At 46.3% G+C, this 23,688-nt stretch overlaps 2 protein-coding genes across 7 annotated transcripts in view; one reads left to right on the top strand and one right to left on the bottom strand.

Annotated features, from left to right (window-relative positions):
* spata4 (spermatogenesis associated 4) overlaps positions 1-19,845 on the top strand; it is a 49,740-nt gene extending 29,895 nt beyond the window's left edge. Inside the window, exon 6 of the mRNA XM_072515789.1 lies at positions 19,445-19,845. Coding sequence (XP_072371890.1) covers positions 19,445-19,470 — 26 coding nt within the window. The 3' untranslated portion in view covers positions 19,471-19,845. The remainder of the gene's footprint in view (positions 1-19,444) is intronic.
* wdr17 (WD repeat domain 17) overlaps positions 11,277-23,688 on the bottom strand; it is a 164,586-nt gene continuing 152,174 nt past the window's right edge. For 5 of the 6 annotated variants that reach the window (XM_072515785.1, XM_072515786.1, XM_072515783.1 and 2 more), the window contains one exon: positions 11,277-20,037. In XM_072515785.1, coding sequence (XP_072371886.1) covers positions 19,918-20,037 — 120 coding nt within the window. In that variant the 3' untranslated portion in view covers positions 11,277-19,917. The remainder of the gene's footprint in view (positions 20,038-23,688) is intronic. The other variant, XR_011948992.1, reaches the window with a different exon arrangement.

Below are 23,688 nucleotides of genomic sequence, written 5' to 3'. Positions count from 1 at the left end.
TCCTATTTCTTAGCTCTACCCATATTGCCTCAGTGCTCGAATCCTCCATCATGCCCTCCTTAATCATAGCTGTGATATCATCTCTGACCAGTAATCCAACTCTTCCACCCCTTTTACCTCCCTCTCTATCCCTCCTGAAGCATCTATACCCTGGGATATTTAGTTGCCAGTCTTGCCCTTCCCTCAACCAAGTCTCCGTAATACCAATAACATCATATTCCCAGGTACTAATCCAAGCCCTAAGTTCATCTACCTTACCTGCTACACTTCTCGCATTGAAACAAATGCACCTCAGACCACCTGTCCCTTTGCGTTCATCATCTCTTCCCGGACTACTCTTCCCGTTAGTCACATTGAGTTTATTATCTAGTACCTTACTGGCTTTAGTTGCTGCCTCTTTACTGACCTCTAACTTCCTAATCTGGTTCCCATCCCCCTGTCACATTAGTTTAAAACCTCCCCAACAGTGTTAGCAAAAGCACGCCCTAGGACATTGGTTCCAGTCCTGCCCAGGTGTAGACCATCTGATTTGTAATGGTCCCACCGCCCCCAGAACCGGTTCCAATGTCCCAAAAATCTGAATCCCTCCTGCACCATCTCTCAAGCCACGTATTCATTCTGACTATTCTTGAATTTCTACTCTGACTGTCTTGTGGCACTGGTAGCAATCCTGAAATTACTACCTATGAGGTCCTACTTTTTAAACTTATCTCCTAACTCCCTAAATTCTGATTGTAGGACCTCATCCCGTTTTTTATCTACATCGTTGGTGCCTATATGCACCATGGCAACTGGCTGTTCACCCTCCCCCTTCAGTATGTCCTGCAGCCGATCTGAGGCATCCCTGACCCGTGCACCCGGGAGGCAACATACCATTCGGGGGTCTCGTTTTCGACCACAGAAACGCCTGTCTACTCCCCTTATGATTGAATCCCCTATGACTATAGCCCTGCCAGTCTTTTTCCCGCCCTTCTGTGCAGCAGAGCCAGCTACGGGTGGAAGCTTGTGACAATCATAGAATTTACAGTGCAGGAGGCCATTCGTCCCATCGTGTCTGCACTGGCATTTGAAACAAGCACCCTACTTAAGCTCACGCCTCGACCCTATCCCTATAACCCATTAACCCCACCTAGCCTTTTTTTGGACACCCAGGGATAATTTAGCATGGCTAATCCACCTAACCTGCACATCTTTGGACTGTTGGAGCACCAGGAGGAAACCCACGCAGACATGGTGAAAACGTGCAAACTTCACACAGACAGTCACTGAGGCTGGAATTGAACCAGGGACCCTGGAGCTGTGAGGCAGCAGTGCTAACCACTCTGCCACCGTGAGCCAGTGAGATTGACAAAACCTTCACGTTGCCTCTTTTCGGGAAGGCCTGTTGCAATTCGTACAACTCTGACATGCACCTCATCACATCCCCAGACGTCTGCCTCTGATCAACTCCATGTTTTACTTTGTTTTTTCTTCACTATGTTAATAGATGCAAATTCTATTTAGTTGGTAGATTTGTTGAAAAGTGAATGTTAATTATCTATATGAAGTAGCAATTAAGTGGTGAGTATCTGGTAAATGGTGGAGGTCCATTTTCCGAAGACTTAAAATAGTACTGGAGTTTGTGATAAGATTGATAAATATCCAAAAGAAAATAAATCATTCAAATAATGAAGTAATTACTTAAAGCTCATAAGTACAGCGGCACAGTTAGGTGTCAAGGTGGGCAGCACGGTGGCACACAGTGGTTAGCATTGCTGCCTACGGCGCTGAGGACCCGGGTTCGAATCACGGCCCTGGGTCACTGTCCGTGTGGAGTTTGCACATTCTCCCCGTGTCTGCGTGGGTTTCACTCCCATAACTCAAAAGATGTGCAGGGTAGGTGAATTGACCACACTAAATTGCCCCTTAATTGGAAAAAAATAATTGGGTACTTTAAATTTTAAAGAACAGTTGATGTGTCACGGCTGCGGCATGTGGGAGCTCATGGATACTGGTGTTACCCAGGGCAAGCACATCTGCAGTTTTGACCCAAAGTCATTGAGCTGGAGGCGGAGCTGTGGACACTGAGACACGTGAGGGAAGGTGAGGGTTACCTGGATCCTTTGTTCCAGGAGGCGGTCACACCTCTTAGGTTAGAATCTTCTGATCTGGAAAGTGATCAGGGATGGGAGGGTAAAACTGCAGCTGAGGCAGGTAAGGGGGCCAAGAGGACAGGAGTGTCAGCCTCTGTAATAGTCCAACAGGTTTGAGGTTCTTTCAGCCTCTTTGGATGCGAGTAGGGGCTGCAGGGTGGATGAGATAACTGGCCATGGCACCGTGTGTACAGGAAGACATTCAAGTGTGGGGAGCACATAAGAATGTAGTGGTAGTAGGGGACAGTATAGTGAGGGGGATTGACACTGCTCTCTGAAAACAAGGAGCGAGAGTTCCGATGACTGGGTTGCCTGGCCGATGCCAGGTGAGGGACATGTGCTCTGGGTTGGAGAGGAAATTGCAGTGAGAGCTGGTGATAACATTGTCATGGTCCATGTACATACCGGTGACGTCAGTAAAACCAGGAAAGACGTTCTGCATAGAGAATATGAGGAGCTAGGCAATACATAATAACAGTCTTTATTAGGCTCACATTAACACTGCAATGAGGTTACTGTGAAAACCCTCTAGTCGCCACACTCCGGCGCCTGTTTGGGTATACTGAGGGAGAATGCAGAATGTCCAATTCTCTTAACAAGCACGTCTTTTGGGACTGTGGGAGGAAACCGAAGCACCCGGAGGAAACCCACGCAGACACGGGGAGAACGTGCAGACTCCGCACACAGTGACCCAAGCCGGGTATTGAGCCCGGGTCCCTGGCGCTGAGAAGCAACAGTGCTAACCACTGTGCTACCACGCTGCCCTACGCATTAAACAATAGAACCTCCAAGGTTATAATCTCTGAGCCACATGCAAATTGGCATAGAGTACATACAATTAGAGAGCTTAATATATGGCCGGTGCAGACTCAATGGGTCGAATGGCATCCTTCTGCACTGTAAATGCTATGATTGCTCAAAGAGTGGTGTGGGAGAAATGTGTTTTGGTTCATGGGGCACTGATATCAGTACTGGGGAAAGTTGGGGCTGTACCGTTGGGGCGACTTACATCTGAACTGTGCTGAGACCAGTGTTCTTGCAAACCTCATAACTAGGGAAGTAGAGAGAGCTTTAAACTAAATAAAAAGAGGGCCAGTTCTATTGAGGGGATTTGTAGGCTGGTAGACCAAAAGGATATGGTAGCATTGCAAGGCAACTATTTAGGTAATGATACATAGAGTGTGGCAGGAAGGGAGAGAGTGTACAAATCTAAAAAAAAACAGCAAATAAGGCGAAAGGGGACAAAATGAGAAAACTACAAAACAAATGGTTCTACTTAAATGCACATAATATTCTGCACAAAAATAAATGAATTAACGGCATACACTTGAGGTTAATAGGTATCATCTTATTGCCATTACAGAGATGTGGTTACAAGGAGGTCAAATCTGGGAACTAAATATTCAGGGGTATGTGACTTTTCATACGGATAGACAGGAAGGAAAGGGTGATGGGGTATCTTTGTTGTTACAAGATGGAATAAGTACCATAGCAGGAAATTATTTTGGATTGGAAGATATAGAATCCATATTCAAGGGGACATTGGTCGGACTAACTATAGGCACCCTAAAAGTAGCTATATTGTAGGATGGAGAATAAATCAGGAGATGAGGGGATGTAAAAAGGCAGGTGTATTAATCATGGGCAACTTTAATCTTCATGTGGATTGGGAAAATCAAATTGGCAGAGGTAGCCATGAGAAAGAATTCATAGAATGCATTCGGGACAGTTTCCTGGAACAATATATTGTGGATCCAACCAGGGATCAGACTATTTTGGACTTGTTAATGTGGAATGAGGCAGGTTTTATAAACAATCACAGAATAAAAGATCCCCGAGGAAACAGTGACCACAACATGATAGAATTTAGCATTCAGTTTGAGAGTGAGAAACCGGAGTCAGAAACAACTGTGCTAAACTTAAATTAAGTAATTACAAATGAATGAATATGGCGCTGGCTGGAGTGGACTAGGAAAGACGATTAGCAGAAAAGACGGTTGATCAACAATGACATACATTTATGAAAATGGTTCAGGGGCGGGATTCTCCGCAATCGGCGCGATGTCCGCCGACCGGCGCCAAAAACGGCGCAAATCAGTCTAGCATCACGGCGCCCCAAATGTGCGGAATTCTCCGCATCATGAGGGGCCGAGCCCTCACCTTGAGGGGCTAGGCCTGCACCGGAGTGATTTCCGCCCCGCCAGCTGGCCAGAAAGAATCGTGCCCCTTGACTCTCAAGAAGAATATATACTCCAGTGAGGAAGAAGGATTCTAGGAAGAGGATAAATCAACCATGGTTAACCAAGAAAGCTAATGATAGTGTTAAACTGAAAGGAATATCATAATATGTGGCAAAGTTAAGTGGTAAGCCAGAGCATTGGGAAAGTTTTTAAAACCCAAAAAAATGACCAAAGAAAAAGATAAACTATGAGGGTAACTTAGTTCGTGATATAAAAACGGACAGTAAGAGATTCTTTGGATATATAAAAAGGAAGAGAGGCCAACGTGAACAGATGCCCCTTAGAGAATGAGACTAGGGATATAATAGTGGGAAACCAGGAAATGGCAGAGGAGCTTAATAAATACTGTGCGTCAGTCCTCACGATAGAAGACACGAATAGCATCCCCAAAATACTAAATAATGAAGGCGGAAAAGGAGGGGGAGGAAATAAATAAAATAACTCTTACTGGAGAAAAAGTACGAAGGAAACTAATGAGGCCAAAGGTCAATAAGTCTCCTGGACCTGGAAGGATTGCAACCTAGGTTATCAAAGGAAGTAGCTACAGAGATAGTGAATGCACTGGTAATAATCTTCCAAGAGTCGTTAAATTCGGGAAATGTCCCAGAGGATTGGAAAACTGCCGACTTTAAAAGGGAGGGAGACAAAAAATAGCTAACTATTGGCCAGTTAGCTTGACATCTTTTCATTGGGAAAATGTTAGAGTCCTTTATAAAGGATGTAATTGCAGAGCATTTAGAAATACAAAATATAATCAAGGAGAATCAGCATGGCTGTATGAAGGGGGAATCAAGCGTGACAAATGTATTATTACTCTTTGAGGTGGTAATGAACAGGATAGATAATGGGGAACTGGTAAGTGTAATATACTTGGATTTGCAAAAGTGTTTAATAAGGTTCCACAGAAAAAGCTACTTAATAATGTAAGGGTCCTTCCTGTTGATTTCCTTATTTACCCTCTCTTTATTTTTACTGATGGTGTGGAGATGCCGGCGTTGGACTGGGGTGAGCACAGTAAGAAGTCTTACAACACCAGGTTAAAGTCCAACAGGCTTGTTTCGATGTCACTAGCTTTCGGAGTGCTGCTCCTTCCTCAGGTGAATGAAGAGGTATGTTCCAGAAACATATATATAGACAGATTCAAAGATGTCAGACAATGCTTGGAATGCGAGCATTAGCAGGTGATTAAATCTTTACAGATCCAGAGATGGGGTAACCCCAGGTTAAAGAGGTGTGAATTGTGTCAAGCCAGGACAGTTGGTAGGATTTCGCAGGCCAGATGGTGGGGGATGAATGTAATGCGACATGAATCCTAGGTCCCGGTTGAGGCCGCACTCGTGTGTGGAACTTGGCTATAAGCTTCTGCTCGCGGATTCTGCGTTGTTGCGCGTCCTGAAGGCCACCTTGGAGAACGCTTACCCGGAGATCAGAGGCTGAATGCCCTTGACTGCTGAAGTGTTCCCCGACTGGTAGGGAACATTCCTGCCTGGTGATTGTCGCGCTATGTCCATTCATTCTTTGTTGCAGTGTCTGCATGGTCTCGCCAATGTACCACGCTTCGGGACATCCTTTCCTGCAGCGTATGAGGTAGACAACGTTGGCCGAGTCGCACGAGTATGTACCGCGTACCTGGTGGGTGGTGTTCTCACGTGTAATAGTGGTATCTATGTCGATGATCTGGCACGTCTTGCAGAGATTGCCATGGCAGGGTTGTGTGGTATCGTGATCACTGTTCTGAAGGCTGGGTAGTTTGCTGCAAACAATGGTTTGTTTGAGGTTGCGCGGTTGTTTGAAGGCAAGTAGTGGGGGTGTGGGGATGACCTTGGCAAGATGTTCATCTTCATCGATGACGTGTTGAAGGCTGTGAAGAAGATGTCGTAGTTTCTCCGCTCCGGGAAAGTACTGGACGACGAAGGCTATTCTGTCGGTTGTGTCCCATGCTTGTCTTCTGAGGACGTCGGTGCGTTTTTTTGCTGTGGCGCGTTGGAACTGTCGATCGATGAGTCGAGCGCCATATCCCGTTCGTATGAGGGCATCTTTCAATGTCTGTAGATGTCTGTTACGCTCCTCCTCGTCTGCGCAGATCCTGTGTATACGGAGAGCTTGTCCATAGGGGATGGCTTCTTTAATGTGTTTAGGGTGGAAGCTGGAGAAGTGGAGCATCGTGAGGTTATCCGTGGGTTTGCGGTAAAGCGAAATGCAGAGGTGACCGTCCTTGATGGAGACGAGTGTGTCCAAGAATGCAACTGATTTTGGAGAGTAGTCCATGGTGAGTCTGATGGTTGGATGGAACTTATTGATGTCATCGTGTAGTCGTTTCAGTGATTCTTCGCCGTGGGTCCAAAGGAAAATAATGTCATCGATGTATCTGGTGTATAACATCGGTTGAAGGTCCTGTGCGGTGAGTAGGTCTTGTTCAACCTTGTGCATGACGATGTTGGCGTATTGGGGTGCGAATTTGGTCCCCATGGCTGTTCCGTGCATCTGGATGAAGAACTTGTTGTCGAAGGTGAAGACGTTGTGGTCCAGAATGAAACGGATGAGTTGCAGAATTGCATCTGGAGATTGGCAGTTGTCGGTGTTGAGTACTGAGGCTGTTGCAGCAATGCTGTCGTCATGGGGGATGCTGGTATAGAGTGCCGAGACGTCCATTGTGACGAGGAATGTTCCTAGTTCAAATGGTCCATGGGTGCTGAGTTTCTGTAGGAAGTCCGTCGTGTCGCGACAGAAGCTGGGTGTACCTTGTACGATGGGTTTCAAGATGCCCTCGATGTAGCCAGAGAGGTTCTCACACAGGGTTCCATTGCCTGAAACGATAGGACGGTCTGGTGTGTTGGCCTTGTGTATTTTCGGGAGGCAGTAGAGATCTCCAATGCAGGGAGTACGTGGGATGAGAGCACGTAGGCTGCTCTGAAGATCTGGATCCAAGGTCTTGATCAGTCTGTTAAGTTGGCGGATGTGTTCCTTGGTCGGATATGCGGGTAACTGTCTGTAGTGTTCTTGGTTGTTCAGTTGTCGGTATACTTCTTTGCAGTAGTCCGTTCTGTTCTGTATGACAGTGGCCCCTCCTTTGTCTGCTGGTTTGATGACGATGCTGCGGTTGGTCTTGAGAGCGCAGATGGCATTGCGTTGTGCTTGGGTGACGTTCGGGGCTGTCTTGTGAATGCGACTGATGAATCTGGCATTGACGCGACTCCTGACGGCTTGAGCATACATGTCGAGTCTAGGGCAGCGGCCTTCCGGAGAGGTCCAATTCGACTCTTTCCTCTTCGGTTGCCGCACCGCAGATCTCTCGGTCTGCTGTTCCGGTTCATTGATAGTCTGCTTGGGTTCGCTGTTGGCCTCTTGGGGTCTGTGGAAGAATTCCCGGAGCCTCATTCGCCTAATGAATTCCTCCGTGTCTGCCGCGAGACTGATGGGGTCCATTTTGGCGGTGGTGCAGAAATTGAGCCCTCTGCTGAGGACTTCGATTTTGTCTGGTTGAAGGGTGTAGTCTGACAAGTTGACAATAGATTTCCCTGTATTGTTTTCTACTGTGGTACCGGGGGTGGCTTGGTTGCTGCTGGTGGTGATGCCGAGTTTCTCAAGCTTCCTGTTCTTGGTATGGTTAAGGGCAGCACGGTAGCCTTGTGGATAGCACAATTGCTTCACAGCTCCAGGGTCCCAGGTTCGATTCCGACCTGGGTCACTGTCTGTGCGGAGTCTGCACATCCTCCCCGTGTGTGCGTGGGTTTCCTCCGGGTGCTCCGGTTTCCTCCCACAGTCCAAAGATGTGCAGGTTAGGTGGATTGGCCATGACAAATTGCCCTTAGTGCTGGGTGGGGTTACTGGGTTATGGGGATAGGGTGGAGGTGTTGACCTTGGGTAGGGTGCTCTTTCCAAGAGCCGGTGCAGACTCGATGGGCCGAATGGCCTCCTTCTGCACTGTAAATTCTATGATCTATGATCTATGATCTATATAGGTGGCATAGTATTGTTGTCTCATCTGTTTGGCGGTGTTCCGCAGCTGGTCTGCTGCGTCCTGAGCGCATGTTGAGAATATGGCCTCTATCTTGGTTTCCAGATATTTTTACTGTTACCATTTTTGATCCATGGATGCTTAAGAAACATGTATCTTTAGATCAAGCAGCCAAGAGAATGAGGAATTCAAACAAATCACAGCACAGTACATTCTCCTCGCTTTGGACAACAAAACATAGACTTCTGTGCACTCGAGAGATGTGATGGGACTCGGTTCGATTGGTTGGTTGGCGGCCAATGAAATGGCCAAAAGGTCGTATTCTGTCCGGTCACAGGTGCCGATTGGATCCTGCCTGAGTGAGATAATTTCCAGGGACCGAAGGAAAGGAGAGTTCAGACCTGGACACACAGGGACAAGGACCTACTCCCTCTCTTCTCTCTCCAGAAAGGCTGTGAGTTGATGTATTTCTGAAACTGCAGAGAGCTGACTGAATCTACAGTGAAAACTGTTACATACTGGAAAGCAGAAATCTCGACCTGAAAGCCTGGTTTGAAGGACAATGTCCTAAAGACAACTATCTGAAACAAGAGCTTTTTTTTTCCATTTTAATTATTATTCACCCCTCTCTTCCCCTCCATTTGTACGTCTTGTGTGTGTGTGTAGAGGGTGGGTGGCAGGTTAAAGTGGGGAAATTAGGAATTAGATAATAGTTAACCAGTTGTATTTGCTGAATATTTTATTACAGTTCTTGTTATAAATAAAAAATAATTATGTTTAAATTTACAAATTTGGTGACGTAATTATTGGGCAGCCAAGGGCTAAAGATTTCAGGTATTTTTCTCAGCATTATTAGTTAATTCAATTGTGTTGCGACTCCGAGTCAAGATGGGCTGGAATTGGCCACGCCCTAGCCAAGGGTGTCAGAACAATATGGTGTTGGCAGTAGAATATTAGCATGGATAGATGATTGGCTAACTAATTGAAGACAGAGCGTTAGAATAAGAGGGGCATTTTCAGGATGGCAACTTGCAACTTCTAGAGTGCCACAGAGATCAGTGCTGGGACCAAAATATGTATTAATGACTGAGGGTAGTGAATGTATTATTGTCAAATTTGTGGGATGTTGCAAGTTGCGAGGATGACGCAAAGAGTCTACAGAGGGATATAGACAGGTTAGGTGAGTGGGCCAAACCGTGACAGATGGAAAATAATGTAGGTAAATGTGAAGTCATACACTTTGGTAGGAAGAATAAAGGAGCTAAATATTATTTAAATGGAGAAAGGCCACAGAAAGCTGCAGCACAGAGGGATTTGGGGGTCCATTTGCATAAATCACAAAAAGCTAGCATGCAAGTTCAGCAGGCAATTGGGAAGGAAATGGAATGTTGGCCTTCACTTCAAAGGAATGGAGTATAAAAAGGACGTTTTGCTAAAACCATACAAGGCACTAGTTAGACCACAGCTGAAAAACTGTGAACAGTTTTTGTCCCATTACCTAAAGAAATATATATTAGCATTGGAGAAAATTCTGAGAAGGTTCACTATCATAGAATTTACAGTGCAGAAGGAGGCCATTTGGCCCATTGAGTCTGCACCGGCTCTTGGAAAGCGCACCCGACCCAAGGTCAACACCTCCACCCTATCTCCAGAACCCAGTAACCCCACCCAACACTAAGGGCAATTATGGACACTAAGGGCAATTTATCATGGCCAATCCACCTAACCTGCACATCTTTGGACTGTGGGAGGAAACCGGAGCATCTGGAGGAAACCCACGCACACACGGGGAGGATGTGCAGACTCAGCACAGACAGTGACCCAAGCCGGAATCGAACCTGGGACCCTGGAGCTGTGAAGCAGTTGTGCTCACCACAATGCTACCGTGCTGCCCTATGTTGATTCCAGCACAGAAGGACCTATTTATGAGAGGTTGAGTAGATTGGGCCTGTACTCATTGGAGTTTAGAAGAATGAGAGGCAACCTTATTAAGACACATAGGATTCTCGGGGGGGCTTGACAGGGTAGATGCTGAGAGTTTTTTTCCCCTTGTGGGAGAGTCTAGGACCAGAGGGCTAGGACCAGGGGCTGGTTTAGCACAGTGGGCTAAACAGCTAGCTTGTAATGCAGAACAAGGCCAACAGCGCGAGTTCAATTCCCGTACCGGCTTCCCCGGACAGGTGCCGGAATGTGGCGACGAGGGGCTTTTCACAGTAACTTCATTGAAGCCTACTTGTGACAATAAGCGATTATTATCATTATTATTAATCTCAGAGTAAAGGGTCACCCATTTAAGACTGAGATGAGGAGGAATTCTTTTCCTCAAGAGTCTAGAGAATCTGTGGCATTCTTTACCGCAGAGAGCTGTGAATGCTGGGTTGGAAAATACGTTCAAGGCCATGATAAATTTATAATCAGTAAGGAAATCAAAGGTTATGGGGATAAGGCGGGAAGGTGGAGTTGAGGATTATCACATTAGATCAGTCACGATCTCATTGAATGACAGAGCAGATTCGATCGGCCGAACGGCCTACTTGTGCTCCTACGTCTTATGGTCCACCCCTCCCCATGGATGCGGTGGCTGGTTTAAATTACCTTTTACGGCGGCGGGACCATAATATCCCGCCGGTTGGGAGGGGCCGTAAAACTCCGGTCCATTTATCCATTAGGTAGTATGTCTGACCCATTGGGAGCTTTGAGTGGAATCCAAAGCTACTGTCCTCCCATGGACAAGAACACTCATACTAAGATGTGTTACTCCGGAGAAAAACAGTTGGGGGACTAAATAGGTTAACATCAACAGCAAAGGAATGTCTTGCAAATGCATTAAACCGTTGGCCTTCAATATTCACATTGCATTCATGCAAGTCTGCTTATTTTACGGCTGTATATACATATATATATATTTCTTCTGAGAGAATTTCTTCCATTTAATGAATCAGTTGAGAAGTTTTAAATGAGTTTATTATACAACACAATCCGAATAAAATACATTCTTCAATGGAACGGGTAGAACACAAATGGTTATCTGCACAATACCACATTAATACAAAGACATTTAGACTCAAGGAACAATTACTGGGACTTAGCAGACCAATTTGGTGTGACGTTACATAGTTTGGAGTAAAACACGATCCTGTAACATTAACTTAACACAATGACATTTCAACACGATGATTGGTCATTTCAAAAGGGATTGTCAACACTTGCAAAAACCAATATGGATACTTTCAAGCAGATTTAGCTTTAGTCTCAGTGTTGTTATCAAAGCAGCGGTCTGCGCATACAAGTAACTTGAGAGATTGTCTAGGAGAAGAATTAGACCAGTAATCATCAATGCATGATGAAATGGGAGGAATAAGATTATTCATGTTGATGAGACAGATCGTCTGCAAAGGGTGACAAAATATAATAAATGTCTTTTAATTTCTTGTTTTCAGTTCAAAACCTTGTGTGATTGCTTACCATATTCTTTACCCTTACTGCAAGAATCATCCTGCCGGATGATGCTTTTCTCTCCTAACCTTCTCCCCATTCCTTCTGTGTGAGCTTATGCGATAACAGCAGATAAGAACAGGGGATGAGAACACCCATGTGGCCTCCAGCCACTTACCTTTCACAAAGCCTATACAATCTACCTCATTGTGGGCACTAGCTAATCGATTAAGCCCCCCACCGTGAGAAAGGTTTTCAAAAAAGAAAGAAAAAACTCACCGAAGTATCAATCTAACCTGATTTGCTATTTCTGATTGGTTGTCTTTCTTGCTGTGATGTGTGATATTTCCAACCATGTTCTAAAAGGCATGTGATCATCCCTATTTGCATTTACCATGTGACTCCCAGTGCCATATGTTCATTTCAGCTCTTTACTAAAGGTGTTAATATAGATGGCAGTCTATTGACCACAATGATTTTATACCCTACTTATTTCCTCCACAGTTCTCCATGTCGAGCTACTTGCATCTACATCGTCCTCTTGGATTTTATAAAGTGGGTCTTTCCCCCTTCACGTCTCCGACTTGAATTGTTAGCATCTCTTGTAAATCGCAATCCTATTGCCTGGACTCATCTTTTTGCCAAACCTCTCTGATCTGTCTCTATTGCTTCCACGAGCTTTTGAAGTTAGCATACCCAAAATTGCATAAAATATTCCATTAAGATGAGTAAATTCCCTATCACATAAACATACAATTAATTAGGAGCAGGAGCTGGCCACTCGGCCCCTTGAGCCTGCTCCCCATTCAAGAAGATTGTGGCTGTTTGGATTGTAATTTCAACCCCACATTCCTGCCTCCCCCAATAGCCTTCCACTCACTTCTCAATGAAGAATCTATCTAGTTCTGCAATAATAATACGCAAAGACTCTGTTTCCACTACCTTATGATGGAAATCCCATGATCCTCCTGGAGAAGAAAATTCTACTCACCATATCTTAAATGAGCGACCTCAATGCTCCTAGTTCTAGATTCTCTGACAAGAGGAAACATCCTCTCCACATCCACCCTGTATCCCTCAGGATCGTAAAGGTTGTGATGTAGTCGCCTATTACTCTTCTAAACTCAAGTAACTGGGGCGACACGGCGGCACAGTGGTTAGCACTGCTGCCTCCTAGCGCCAGGGGCCTGGGTGTGAGTCCGATCTCGGGTGACTGTCTGTGTGGAGTTTGCACACTCTTCATGTGTCATGTTCCGGTTACCTCTTACAGTCCAAAGATGTGCAAGTTAGGTGGATTGGATATGTTAAATTGTCCCTCGGTGGGATTTACAGGGATAGGAAGGGGAATTGGGCCTAGGTTAAGGGCCCGAATGGCCTCCTTCGGAATTTAGGGATTCTATTCTGTGATGCATTTGTTAGGGGGCAACTGCCATTTATTTACTGAGGGTTAAGGTACTTTCTTTTTGAAGTAAAATCTAAGAATCTAAGAAAAGAAACCGGTTTGGCGCATCATTAGACCATCCCAATGGTCTCTTTGTTCAACATGTCCTCTTAAGCCAGGCCTGGATACTGGTAATTTTCTAATGTGGACAGAAAAGGCATCCTCGGTAAACCAAGGGGCTACAAGATTCTCCTCTGGCCAGTTGGGAACAGGAGAATTTCTGATTAAAATATGAAGGAGCCCTTTTTCCAGCAGTATCTATAACTAGCAGAGTATTAGGAGGAGACCGGATGCAGGATGATAATTTCCCACATAGTGGTATTGTCACTAGACTAGTAATCTCAAGACTCAGTGTTCTAATCCCACCATGGCAGGCGGTGACATTTGCATTCAATAAAAATCTGGAATTAAAAGTTTAATGATAACCATGAAACCACTGACAATTGTCATAAATACCCATCTGGTTCATTGAAGTCCTTTAGGGAGGGACTTCTGCAGTCCTTACCTGGTCTGGCCGACAGGTGACTCCAGACCCACAGCAGTGTGGTTGGCTCTTAACTGCGCTCTGAATGGCCTCGCAAACCACTCAGTACAAGGGCAATTAGGGATGGCCAATATATCCTGGCCTAGCCAGTGATGCCCACATTCCGTGAATACATTAAAAAAAATCATCTTACTGGAAGTATTTCTGCTTCACACCAAAAGCCTGCAATTTATCGACTTTTGGCTTTTAAAGGCCATATGTGTGGTCATCGCTGATTCCGGAATGTTTGGTTCTTTGTGGTCAACCCATTCAAAGGTCATCTCGGTCAATTAAAAACTCTGCTGGTTAACTGCGCCAGATCTGATCTTGATTCACCTAGATCAAGTGTTCCTGCAAAGAAACTCAGCGGTTCTACGAATCAGGCCCCACTAGGCTACAAGGGGCACTCCAAGGATCATTGTTCTCCTTATTTCTGTGCTATGAAGGAAAAATATTAAAGGGGGTGGGATGGGGAACATTTCAGACACCTTTTAGTCTGGGCATCTTACTTTATATTGCCCTTGATGTGAGATGTAAAAAAATATATAGGGCGCGATTGTCCCAGCCCCGCGCTAGGCCGGAGAATCGCCGCTCCGCTTCGATGGGCGATTCACCGAGGTGCGGGGAATCGGTGCCATTTGCGCTGGCGCGTTTGGCACGGCGCCGGTCACGGGGCGCTGTCCGTGGCCGCCGATTCTCCGGCCTAGATGGGCTGAGCGGCCGCGTGGAAACGGCAGAGTCCCGCCGGTGCCCTTCACCCCTGGTCACAGCCGCCGGGAACTCTGCGCGAAGGGTCGGGGTGCGGCCTGTGGGGCGGGGAAAAGCACTCCTTCACCGGGGGGGAGGGGGGCTCCGATGGGGTCTGGCCCGCGGTCAGGGCCCTCCGATCGGCGGGCCAGCCTCTCCCCCCCATGGGCCTACTTTGTTGCGCGGCCAGCACCTGAACACCTACGCCATGTTGCGTCGGGGTCGGCGCGCTGAAGAAGTCCCCCGCACATGCGCAGGTTTGCGCAGCGCCCATTTAGCGCCGGGAAGTGAGGCTGGAGCGGGGTGAATCACTCCAGCGACGTGTTGGCCCCCTGTGGGGGTCAGAATCGCTACTGCCCGCGGCCATTTCACGCCATCGTGAAACGCGACGGCGTTCACGACGGCGCGAACTCATAGTCTCCATTTTGGAGAATCGCACCCACAAAGCTTCCCTGCTTCTTCTATACATGTACACCCCTCCTCCTTCCAATAATAATAATTATCCTGATTAGTATCACAAGTAAGTTTACATTACACTGCAATGAAGTTACTGTGAAAATCACCTAGTCGCCACATTCCGGCGCCTGTTCGGGTACACCGAGGGAGAATTCAGAATGTCCAATTCACCTAACAAGCACATCTTTCGGGAATTGTGGGAGGAAATCGGAGCACCTGGTGGAAACCCACGCCGACACGGGGAGAACGTGCAGACTCCACAGTGACCCAAGCCAGGAATCAAACCTGGGACCCTGGCGCTGTGAAGCAACAGTGCCAACCACTGGGCTACTGCGCTGCCCACATTGGACTGAAACACTGGAAAATGTTTGATTTGTCACTTTGAATGAAAAGTGTAATTCATCAATTCATAATAGTTTTAAACAAACCATTGTGTTTACAGCACAGAAACTGATCCAACTGGTTCTTTTTTAATTCATTTTGCAGGATGAGTAAGTGTTCAGATACAACTGAGTGGCTTGCTAGGCCATTTAAGAGTTAACCGCATTTATGTGGGTCTGGAGTGGCGGGAACCACTCCGGCATCGGGCCGCCCCAAAGGTGCGGATTTCTCCGCACCTTTAGAAGCCAAGCCCTCACCTTGAGGGGCTAGGCCTGCGCCGGAGTGGTTTCCACTCCACCGGCTGGCGTGGACGGTCTTTGCCGCCATGCCAGCCGGGGCCGAAGGGACTTCGCCGGCCAGCGGACGTCCGCGCATGCACGGGAACGTCAGCGGCTGCTGATGTCATCCCCGCGCATGTGCAGGGGGGTGTGTCTCTTACGCGTCGGCCATGGTGAAGGCTATGGCCGATGCGGAGGGAAAAGAGAGCCCCCACGGCACAGGCCCACCCGCGGATCGGTGGGCCCCGATCGCGGGCCAGGCCACCGTGGGGGCACCCCCCGGGGCCAGATCGCCCCGTGCCCCCCCCCAGGACTCCCGCCCTTGCCGCCAGTCCCGCTGGTAAGGTAGGCGGTTTGATTCACGCCGGCGGGACTGGCATGACAGCAGCGGGACTTCGGCCCATCGCGGGCTGGAGAATCGCCGGGGGGGGGGCCCCGCCGACCAGCGCGATTCCCGCCCCCGTCGAATATCCGGTGCCGGAGAATTTGGCGGCCGGCGGGGGGTCGGAGAATCCCGCCCCTGGCTACTGAAATAACAACACGGGATACTGGTGGATGATTGCTGAATGTTTTTGCTTGAAATTCCTCTACCTAATATGTTACTGGGGCAGGTATTTTGAACTGGTTACAATTCCATTGTGTTTACAGCACAGAAACTGATCCAACTGGTTCTTTTTTAATTCATTTTGCAGGATGAGGAAGTGCTCAAATACAACTCAGTGGCTTGCTAGGCCATTTAAGAGTCAACCGCATTTATGTGGGTCTGGAGTCACATGTAGGCCACACAAGGCAGCTGGTTTCCTGAACTGGACGAGTTTTTACAACAATTGACAAGAATGGTTATCATTAGACTTCCAATTCCAGGTGCCCTGGTGGGATTTGAACCTGGGTCCCCAGATCATTACCCTGGGTCTCTGGATCACTAGTCCAGTGACAATACCACTCCGCCTCCCTGTCTGAACCACTGCTTAATTCTCCCCATAAGCCTTCCACCACCATATTTCATCTAACCCCATGAGAATATTCTTCTACCCTTCGTCCCTCATATCTCAATCTAGCTTTCCCCTAAAGACATCTGTGCTATTTGCTTCAATGACTCCATGTGATAGCAAATGGACTTCACCACGAGTAGGAACATATATGTCTTTCCTATCCAACCTCTTTCATGATTTTAAATATCTCTATGTGGTCCGCCCTCAGCCTTTTCTGTAGTAAAGAGCACCTGTCTGCAGAATCTTTCCTGATAGTAGTCTCTTAGTTCTGGTCTCAGCCCTGTAACCCGTCTTGAATCTCATACCAGAAATACTTTACATTCCCTTTTGTTATATGGAGACGAGAACTGGACTCAGTGCTCTCGATGTAAGTTAACCAAGTGTAGAAGTTTAACATGAGTTCGCTGCTTTTCACAATTCTGTTCCTCTAGAAATGAACCTCAGTGCTGTGTTTGCATTTTTTTATGGGGGCTTGGTTGCTTAGGTTGCTCCTTTAAAAAACATTTTTAAAGTACTCAATTCACTTTTTCCAATTAAGGGGCAATTTAGCATGTTCAATCCACCTACCTTGCACATCTTTGGGTTGTGGGGCCGAAACCCACGCAAACACAGGGAGAATGTGCAAACTCCACCCGGTCAGTGACCCAGAGCCGGGATCGAACTTGGGACTTCGGCGCCGTGAGACTGCAGTGCTACCACTGCGCCACCGTGCTGCCCGTAGGTTGCTACTTTTAATGGTTTACAAACGTGTACCCCTCGGCCCCTTTGGGCCTCTATCTCATAAATAAATAAATAATAATAATCTTTTTATTGTCACAAGTAGGCTTACATTAACACTGCAATGAAGTTACTGTGAAAAGCCCCTAGTCGCCACGTTCCGGCACCTGTTCGGGTACACTGAGGGAGAATTCAGAATTCTCAGCTGGTTTTGGAATTGAACCCAGGCTGCTGGCCTTGTTCTGCATCACAAATCAGCGGTCTAGCCCACTGGGGAGAGAGGAGGTCATGCAGTCCTGTAGGTAGGGCCCCTGTTTCTAGGCCGAAACTCTGGGTTCAAGTCCCACTCCAGGATGTATTGACCACAAAAGGATCATATGTGATGCAGTTTGAAACAGGTTGATTATCAGCCTGCCAATCCTTCCAATTATTCCCCAAAGGGAAAAAAAACAGAAAATCAAAATGCGGAATAAGTAACAGTGGGAGAGTAATTTTAGATGAGTGCCATAAAACATGTGTACATATTAGTACCCAAACACTCACTTAAATATTGCTGAAAAGAGAGACAATGTTTTGCATTTCTAGCTTCCGTGGTCTCATTGTGAGCTCAACTGAATTTATGAAATTGTTTTTTAGGGTAGCTATTAGCACACTCAGGGTTATTCCTAATAGGCATAGTACAAACGCCGCTCAACCAGCCTGTGTATGCAAAACCTAAAACTAAACGTGTCTGCTAGATGTGATTCTGGAATTGGGCAGCACTTGTTGAACAATCCCAAATGAGCTAATAGCTACATGAACAACTAATTCAAGAGAATCAGTCGAGCTTGTAATATGGCTCATTCATGCTTGCTGGAAGTGACATACATTCACACGCTGCGACCCATTTTTTGCCAACATAAGGAATATGTGCAAGCCTTCTGCATTTGTGGAATTGCCCAGAAGCCTGTGAACGCTATAGTTTCCCATTGCTTTTGTCATGGCAATGCCTCACGCAAGCAGAGTCAACTTGCCAACCAATCATCACCAATTTGGCATTCTTGAATTTGTCCTGATGAATGCAAGATGGAAAGCTTCATAACGTGACTCACTTTTCAGCAATGTATCAGTCCCCATGGCGTAATTACCCAGCGGATTTGAAGACAAAATGTGAGGAAACCAATGAGGTGACTCCGTGATCCAACTCCCCCAATGAAGTGGTGCTCAAAAGGGAGGTGCTTGTGAATTTCCATCCCTTGCTTCCTTTCAATGGAAGAAGGATGATGGGCATGCATGTCTGGAACATCATGGAATACCCCTTGCATGAAAAAAAGAGCATTGCATTTCCTCCAATCATTCATCAATTAAGGCGCCATTCAATTTTGAGGTCTTGTGTCAGTAACATTTACACAGAATTGTAGGGAAGAGCAAATGCAACCATGCGGGGAAAACCCCCCAGAAATTTTAAAGAAGGAATTGGATGTATCTCACGTACATTAAGGCACAGCTTCCATAATGCACTTAACTAACTGTTAAAAGACAAACAATATTCTACCAGGAGACACAGTCAGTTCAGGTCTTCGTAAAGAGAATCACTGTGATAGAACTCCAAAATTACTGTACTTCACCTAGAGGCAGCTGTGCAGTTAGTTCCCCTGCGTTAACTGCCCTTTGCAGTTGTTTAAAAAAAAAAAATCTACAGATGTAAACTTAAAGATTAAAGAGGTATTTGGCAATGGGCTGATCTGGTATTTTAAATAAAAATGTGTTCCACTTTCTGTAGTTTAATTCATTTGCCATAATTCAGTAACTATGTGGATCGAACAACATTTACAATGCTCATACTTTTTTAAAAGTCCATTATATTAATAAAGTTATTTTTTATTTTGATGCATGCGTGTAGTGCTAAGTAACACATGATCATAAATAATCTTTCAAAATCTAAGTGATACAATTATTCTACCATTTTAGCTTCTATCATTGACTGACTGGCCAGTAGCTGTAACTAGCATCCATGGTAATAGCTGAGGATACTACCAGATAGCGTATCTGCACGTGAATCTTAAGTGTTTCTCTGGGTTACTTTGTGAACTTTTGTCAGCAATCATCATGCATCATTTATGTATGCTGGATGATAAATTATTTGCAAACATTTTTTTTTTCAGCATCGGATCATTCCCTTGGGCAGTGAAAGAAACATTCCGAGGCGTCAAAATTGCCAGAGGTGATAAAACGTACAAAGTGCTAAACCTAGCGACTGCTGGCTGCGAGATGAGGCATGTCGAGCTCCCCATTACTATGGGGACCACAACCCCTCTCTGCTTTGGTATCTAAGATAAATATCGTTTCCTGGTGTCAGGGAGAATTTATTCTGCCAGCAGGCCTACGTATACAGTATCTAACACTGAACTTCGGAAAACCGGTCAAGCGGTGTGTGTGTGTGTGTGTGTGACGGGGGAGGGGAAGCAGTTCCTCAGCATTGTGCAATTGTATCTAATGCACTGAAGAACGTACAGTGTAATCATGCGATGCCATACCCCAGTCTTGACGCTCGAAAGTCAGCACACCACCAACCTCAGCAACAACCACCAATATAAAGGTACTAAAAAAAGTCATCTTCTTTGTCATAAAGTTCCTATCAGAACGGATTCAGGCGTATTCCTGTTCCTAAGGGGGAAAATGGGTTGACCTTTGCCCACATTAACGCATCGTTCAGAGAGATCACTGACTTTCCATCCTCCAGGAAATACACGGGTCCCTGAAAGCATAATCAAAATAAAAATGATTAAAAGACGAACCATAATTCAGCAATCCTGCTTCATTTTACAGTGCCCATAGGCTTGAATGGTCTATTATATTAATAAATCTTTCTTTCTCATTTTGTAGCATACTGCCAAGTAGGACATGATTATAACCTTTCAAAATGTAACTTATAAAATCTAAATGATATTGTTTTAGCATTAATTATTGACCGGCTGAAAAAACAGTTATAAGCAGTGTCCACGTATTGACCGTTAATGCCTGATTAAACTATTGAATATTGTATTTGCAAATGAGTCTTGCGGCTTCTCTGGTTGGCTTTGTGGGCTTGGTGGCAGCAATCACCATGCATCTTTTATGTAGCTGACTCCCGATGATAAATCATTTGCAAACGCTTTCAGAATTGGATCATTTCCCTTAGGCGAATGAAGGAATATTTTGAGGCATCAAAATTGCATGTCCGCGGTAAAATTAACTCAGTGCAAAGTCTGGATTTTGTCTGTTGTGATATGGGGCATGTCACGTACATCATGACCATACTTATCGGATGAATTCTTAACCCTAAACGGCAGTCCGGTGAGATACTTTGCAGAGGACACTCCCATTGCTTAGACCGCACCCAACCGTATGCCATTTTAAATGCATGTTAAATGTAAGAAGCTGAACGATACAAAAGTGACTAATTACTCTGTCTGTAAAATAGATGTTTAGGGCTGGATTCTCCGGTCCCCCAGCTGAGTATTTCTCGGAGGCGCGTCGTTCACTGGGTGACAGGATTCTCTCTTCCCGCTTCTCAATGGGAGCTCCCATTGAAGTCAGCCCACGCCGCCGGAAAACCCATGGGCGGGGGTGCACGGCCAGCGGGAAAAGAGAATCCCAACAGCCGGAGAATTCCAGACCTAATGGGAGTGAATTTCTGCTGTGGAGTTTTTCTACACACTTCCATGTGTTGCCACGAAATTCCTTAACCACCTGCATTGGGGCAGTGGTTCTCAAATATTTTTTGGCGGTGGATCACTTCGGCGGACCACCTACTCGTGTTACCCCCGTCTGTTACTTCCTCAGAGGTAACGGGATGAATGGAACTGCTTTTGACGAGGTGATGTCTGGTTCCGAACTGGAGGGCTTCAGTCTCATGTCAGGCTCCGTGTCCCGCCATTTCCGCCTCGCCGTTTTCAGCCCCACGGGTGTTGAAAATCCGATCTCGCAGATGTTGCGAATGGGAGCAGGGGCCTCAGGTCGGAGTCAATGAGTCCAGGATACAAGGCCCATACGTGGAGCCAAAACGCCATCAAACCTTTCTTCAGATCGCTCGGTTTACTCGCATTTTTTTGACCCGCCCTCAGGCCAACTGGAGGACCTTCGCGGACCACCATGGTCTGTGCAACACACTGCTGAGAACCATTTCTCTACTGGAGGTGCTAATCTGTTCATTTGAGTGTTGCACAGTGTGGCGACACCCCATATGTTTCATATCACTGTTATACAGACTTCCAATTTGATGAGATGGAACGACACAATCCTCAAAAGTATAAGATTTTCTTTCTTCAATTGTTTTACATTTTTAAAGAGATTGTTTTAGCACTTGACCATGACACATTGGGGTGGATTTTCATTTTCTCCGTCGGAGGGATCCTCCGCTTCGCTGGCAGTGCACTCACAGCGGCAGATTTCCCAATGGCGTGGGGGTGGCCACAATGGGAAACCCCATTGGCTGGCTGCCTGGACGGAGGATCCCGCTGCTGGCGGGGGTGCACCGCGCCAGACAACCGGTCTGATGGGACGGAGAATCCTGCCCCTGGTCTTTATAACATTGCTGTTTGTGGGTGATTCCTGTGCACAAATTGGCTGCCATATTTCCTACATTAGAACAGTGACTACACTTTGAAATTTGGCTGTAAACTGCTTTGGGATGTGAAGCTATGTTAATGCAAGTCTTTCTTCCAAGAGCCTTGCTCTCCTATTTGGAGGTTCAGCTTGACTTCTAGGCAAGTGTTGGGCAGGATACTCCCCACAACTCTTCTTCAAAATAGCATCATCGGATCTTTCACATCCACCAGAGAGATCGATGGGGCTGTGGTTTAATGAGGCTAAATCTGTCTGTTCACAGCCTTGGTGACATATTTGACCTCGAGATGAGCTTCTGACTACATACTCACCTGTTACTCAGAATGTCTATTTCTACCTGCGCAACATTGCCCAACTTTGCCTCTGTCTCAGCTCATCAGCTCCTGAAACCCTCATTCATTCCTTCATTACCTCTAGTCGCAACTATTCCAAGGCATTCCTGGTTAGCCCCCCACATTCTCTGCAACCCAAAGGTCATCCAAGACACGGCTGCCCGTGTTTTAACACTTGCCAAATCCCGTCCTCGCTGACGTACATTGACTTCTGAACAAGCAACACATTGAGCTTAAAGTTCTCATCCTTGTTTTCCAATATCTCCTTGGCCTCACCCCTCCATATCTCTAATCTCTTCCAACCTGATGAACCTCTCAAAGCTATCGCTACTCCTCCAAAGAACAAAGAACAATACAAGACAGCAACAGGCCCTTCGGCCGAACACGGTACCTGTCTAAACTAAAACCATCTGCACTTAAGGAGTCCGTATCCTTCCATTCCCACCCTATTCATATATTTGTCTCGATGCTCCTTAAATGCCGCTATCGAACCTGCTCCCACCACCTTCCCAGGCAGCGTGTTCCATATATGTATCACCCAATTCTGACCTCTGGAGCATCTTTGGTTTTAATCGCTTCACCATCGGTGGCTGTGCCTTTGGTTGCCTCGGCCCGAAACGCGGGAATTCCCTCCCTGCTCCTCTTCACCTCCCGATCTCGCTTGCCTACTGTAAGACACTTCCTAAAACATACCCGTTTGACCAAGTTTTTGGTCATCTGACCTAATATCCCCTTATCGGGGATTGGCGAGCCACATTGTGTTTTATGACGCCTTTGTGAAGCACTTTGGGGTGTCTTATTGCAGTAAATGCACGCGACTAATATAACTTTTTTATTGTTGTTGTTTATCCAAAGGACAGTGTATGCCCCTCTGAGGAAACATTTCCCAGTGATTTGCAGCGATTTACAGCGAGCCCAGTGAGGAGGAATTTATCTGGTTTCACAGCAATGTTCGGCTCGGCAAACAATTCCATGTGAAGTCTCACACTGGTTTCATTAAACCTCTGAAGCAATTAGATGACTCAGAGTTTTACAGCATGGAAAGAGGCCCTTTGACCCACTGTGACTCAGTCTCTGCGCCTTGGTTATCCCTCACTGACCAAAGCAAACAACATTATTTTTAAATTTTTTAAATTTAGAGTACCCAATTAATTTTTGCCAATTAAGGGGCAATTTAGCGTGGCCAATCCACCTACCCTGCACTTCAGGGCTGGTTTAGCACAGTGGGCTAAGACAGCTGGCTTGTAATGCAGAACAAGACCAGCAGCGTGGGTTCAATTCCCGAACCAGCCTTCCCGAACTGGCGCCGGAATGTGGCGACTAGGGGTTTTTCACAGTAACTTCATTGAAGCCTACTCGTGACAATAAGCAATTATTATTATTATTATCTTTGGGTTGCGGGGGTGAAACCCACACAAACACAGGGAGAATGTGCAAACTCCACACGGACAGTGACCCAGAGCCGGGAT

The sequence above is a fragment of the Scyliorhinus torazame genome, chromosome 9 (assembly GCF_047496885.1).
Source record: "Scyliorhinus torazame isolate Kashiwa2021f chromosome 9, sScyTor2.1, whole genome shotgun sequence".
Lineage (NCBI taxonomy): Eukaryota > Metazoa > Chordata > Chondrichthyes > Carcharhiniformes > Scyliorhinidae > Scyliorhinus > Scyliorhinus torazame.
Note: the sequence above shows the minus strand (reverse complement) of the source record. Positions and strands in the feature narration are given on the sequence as shown.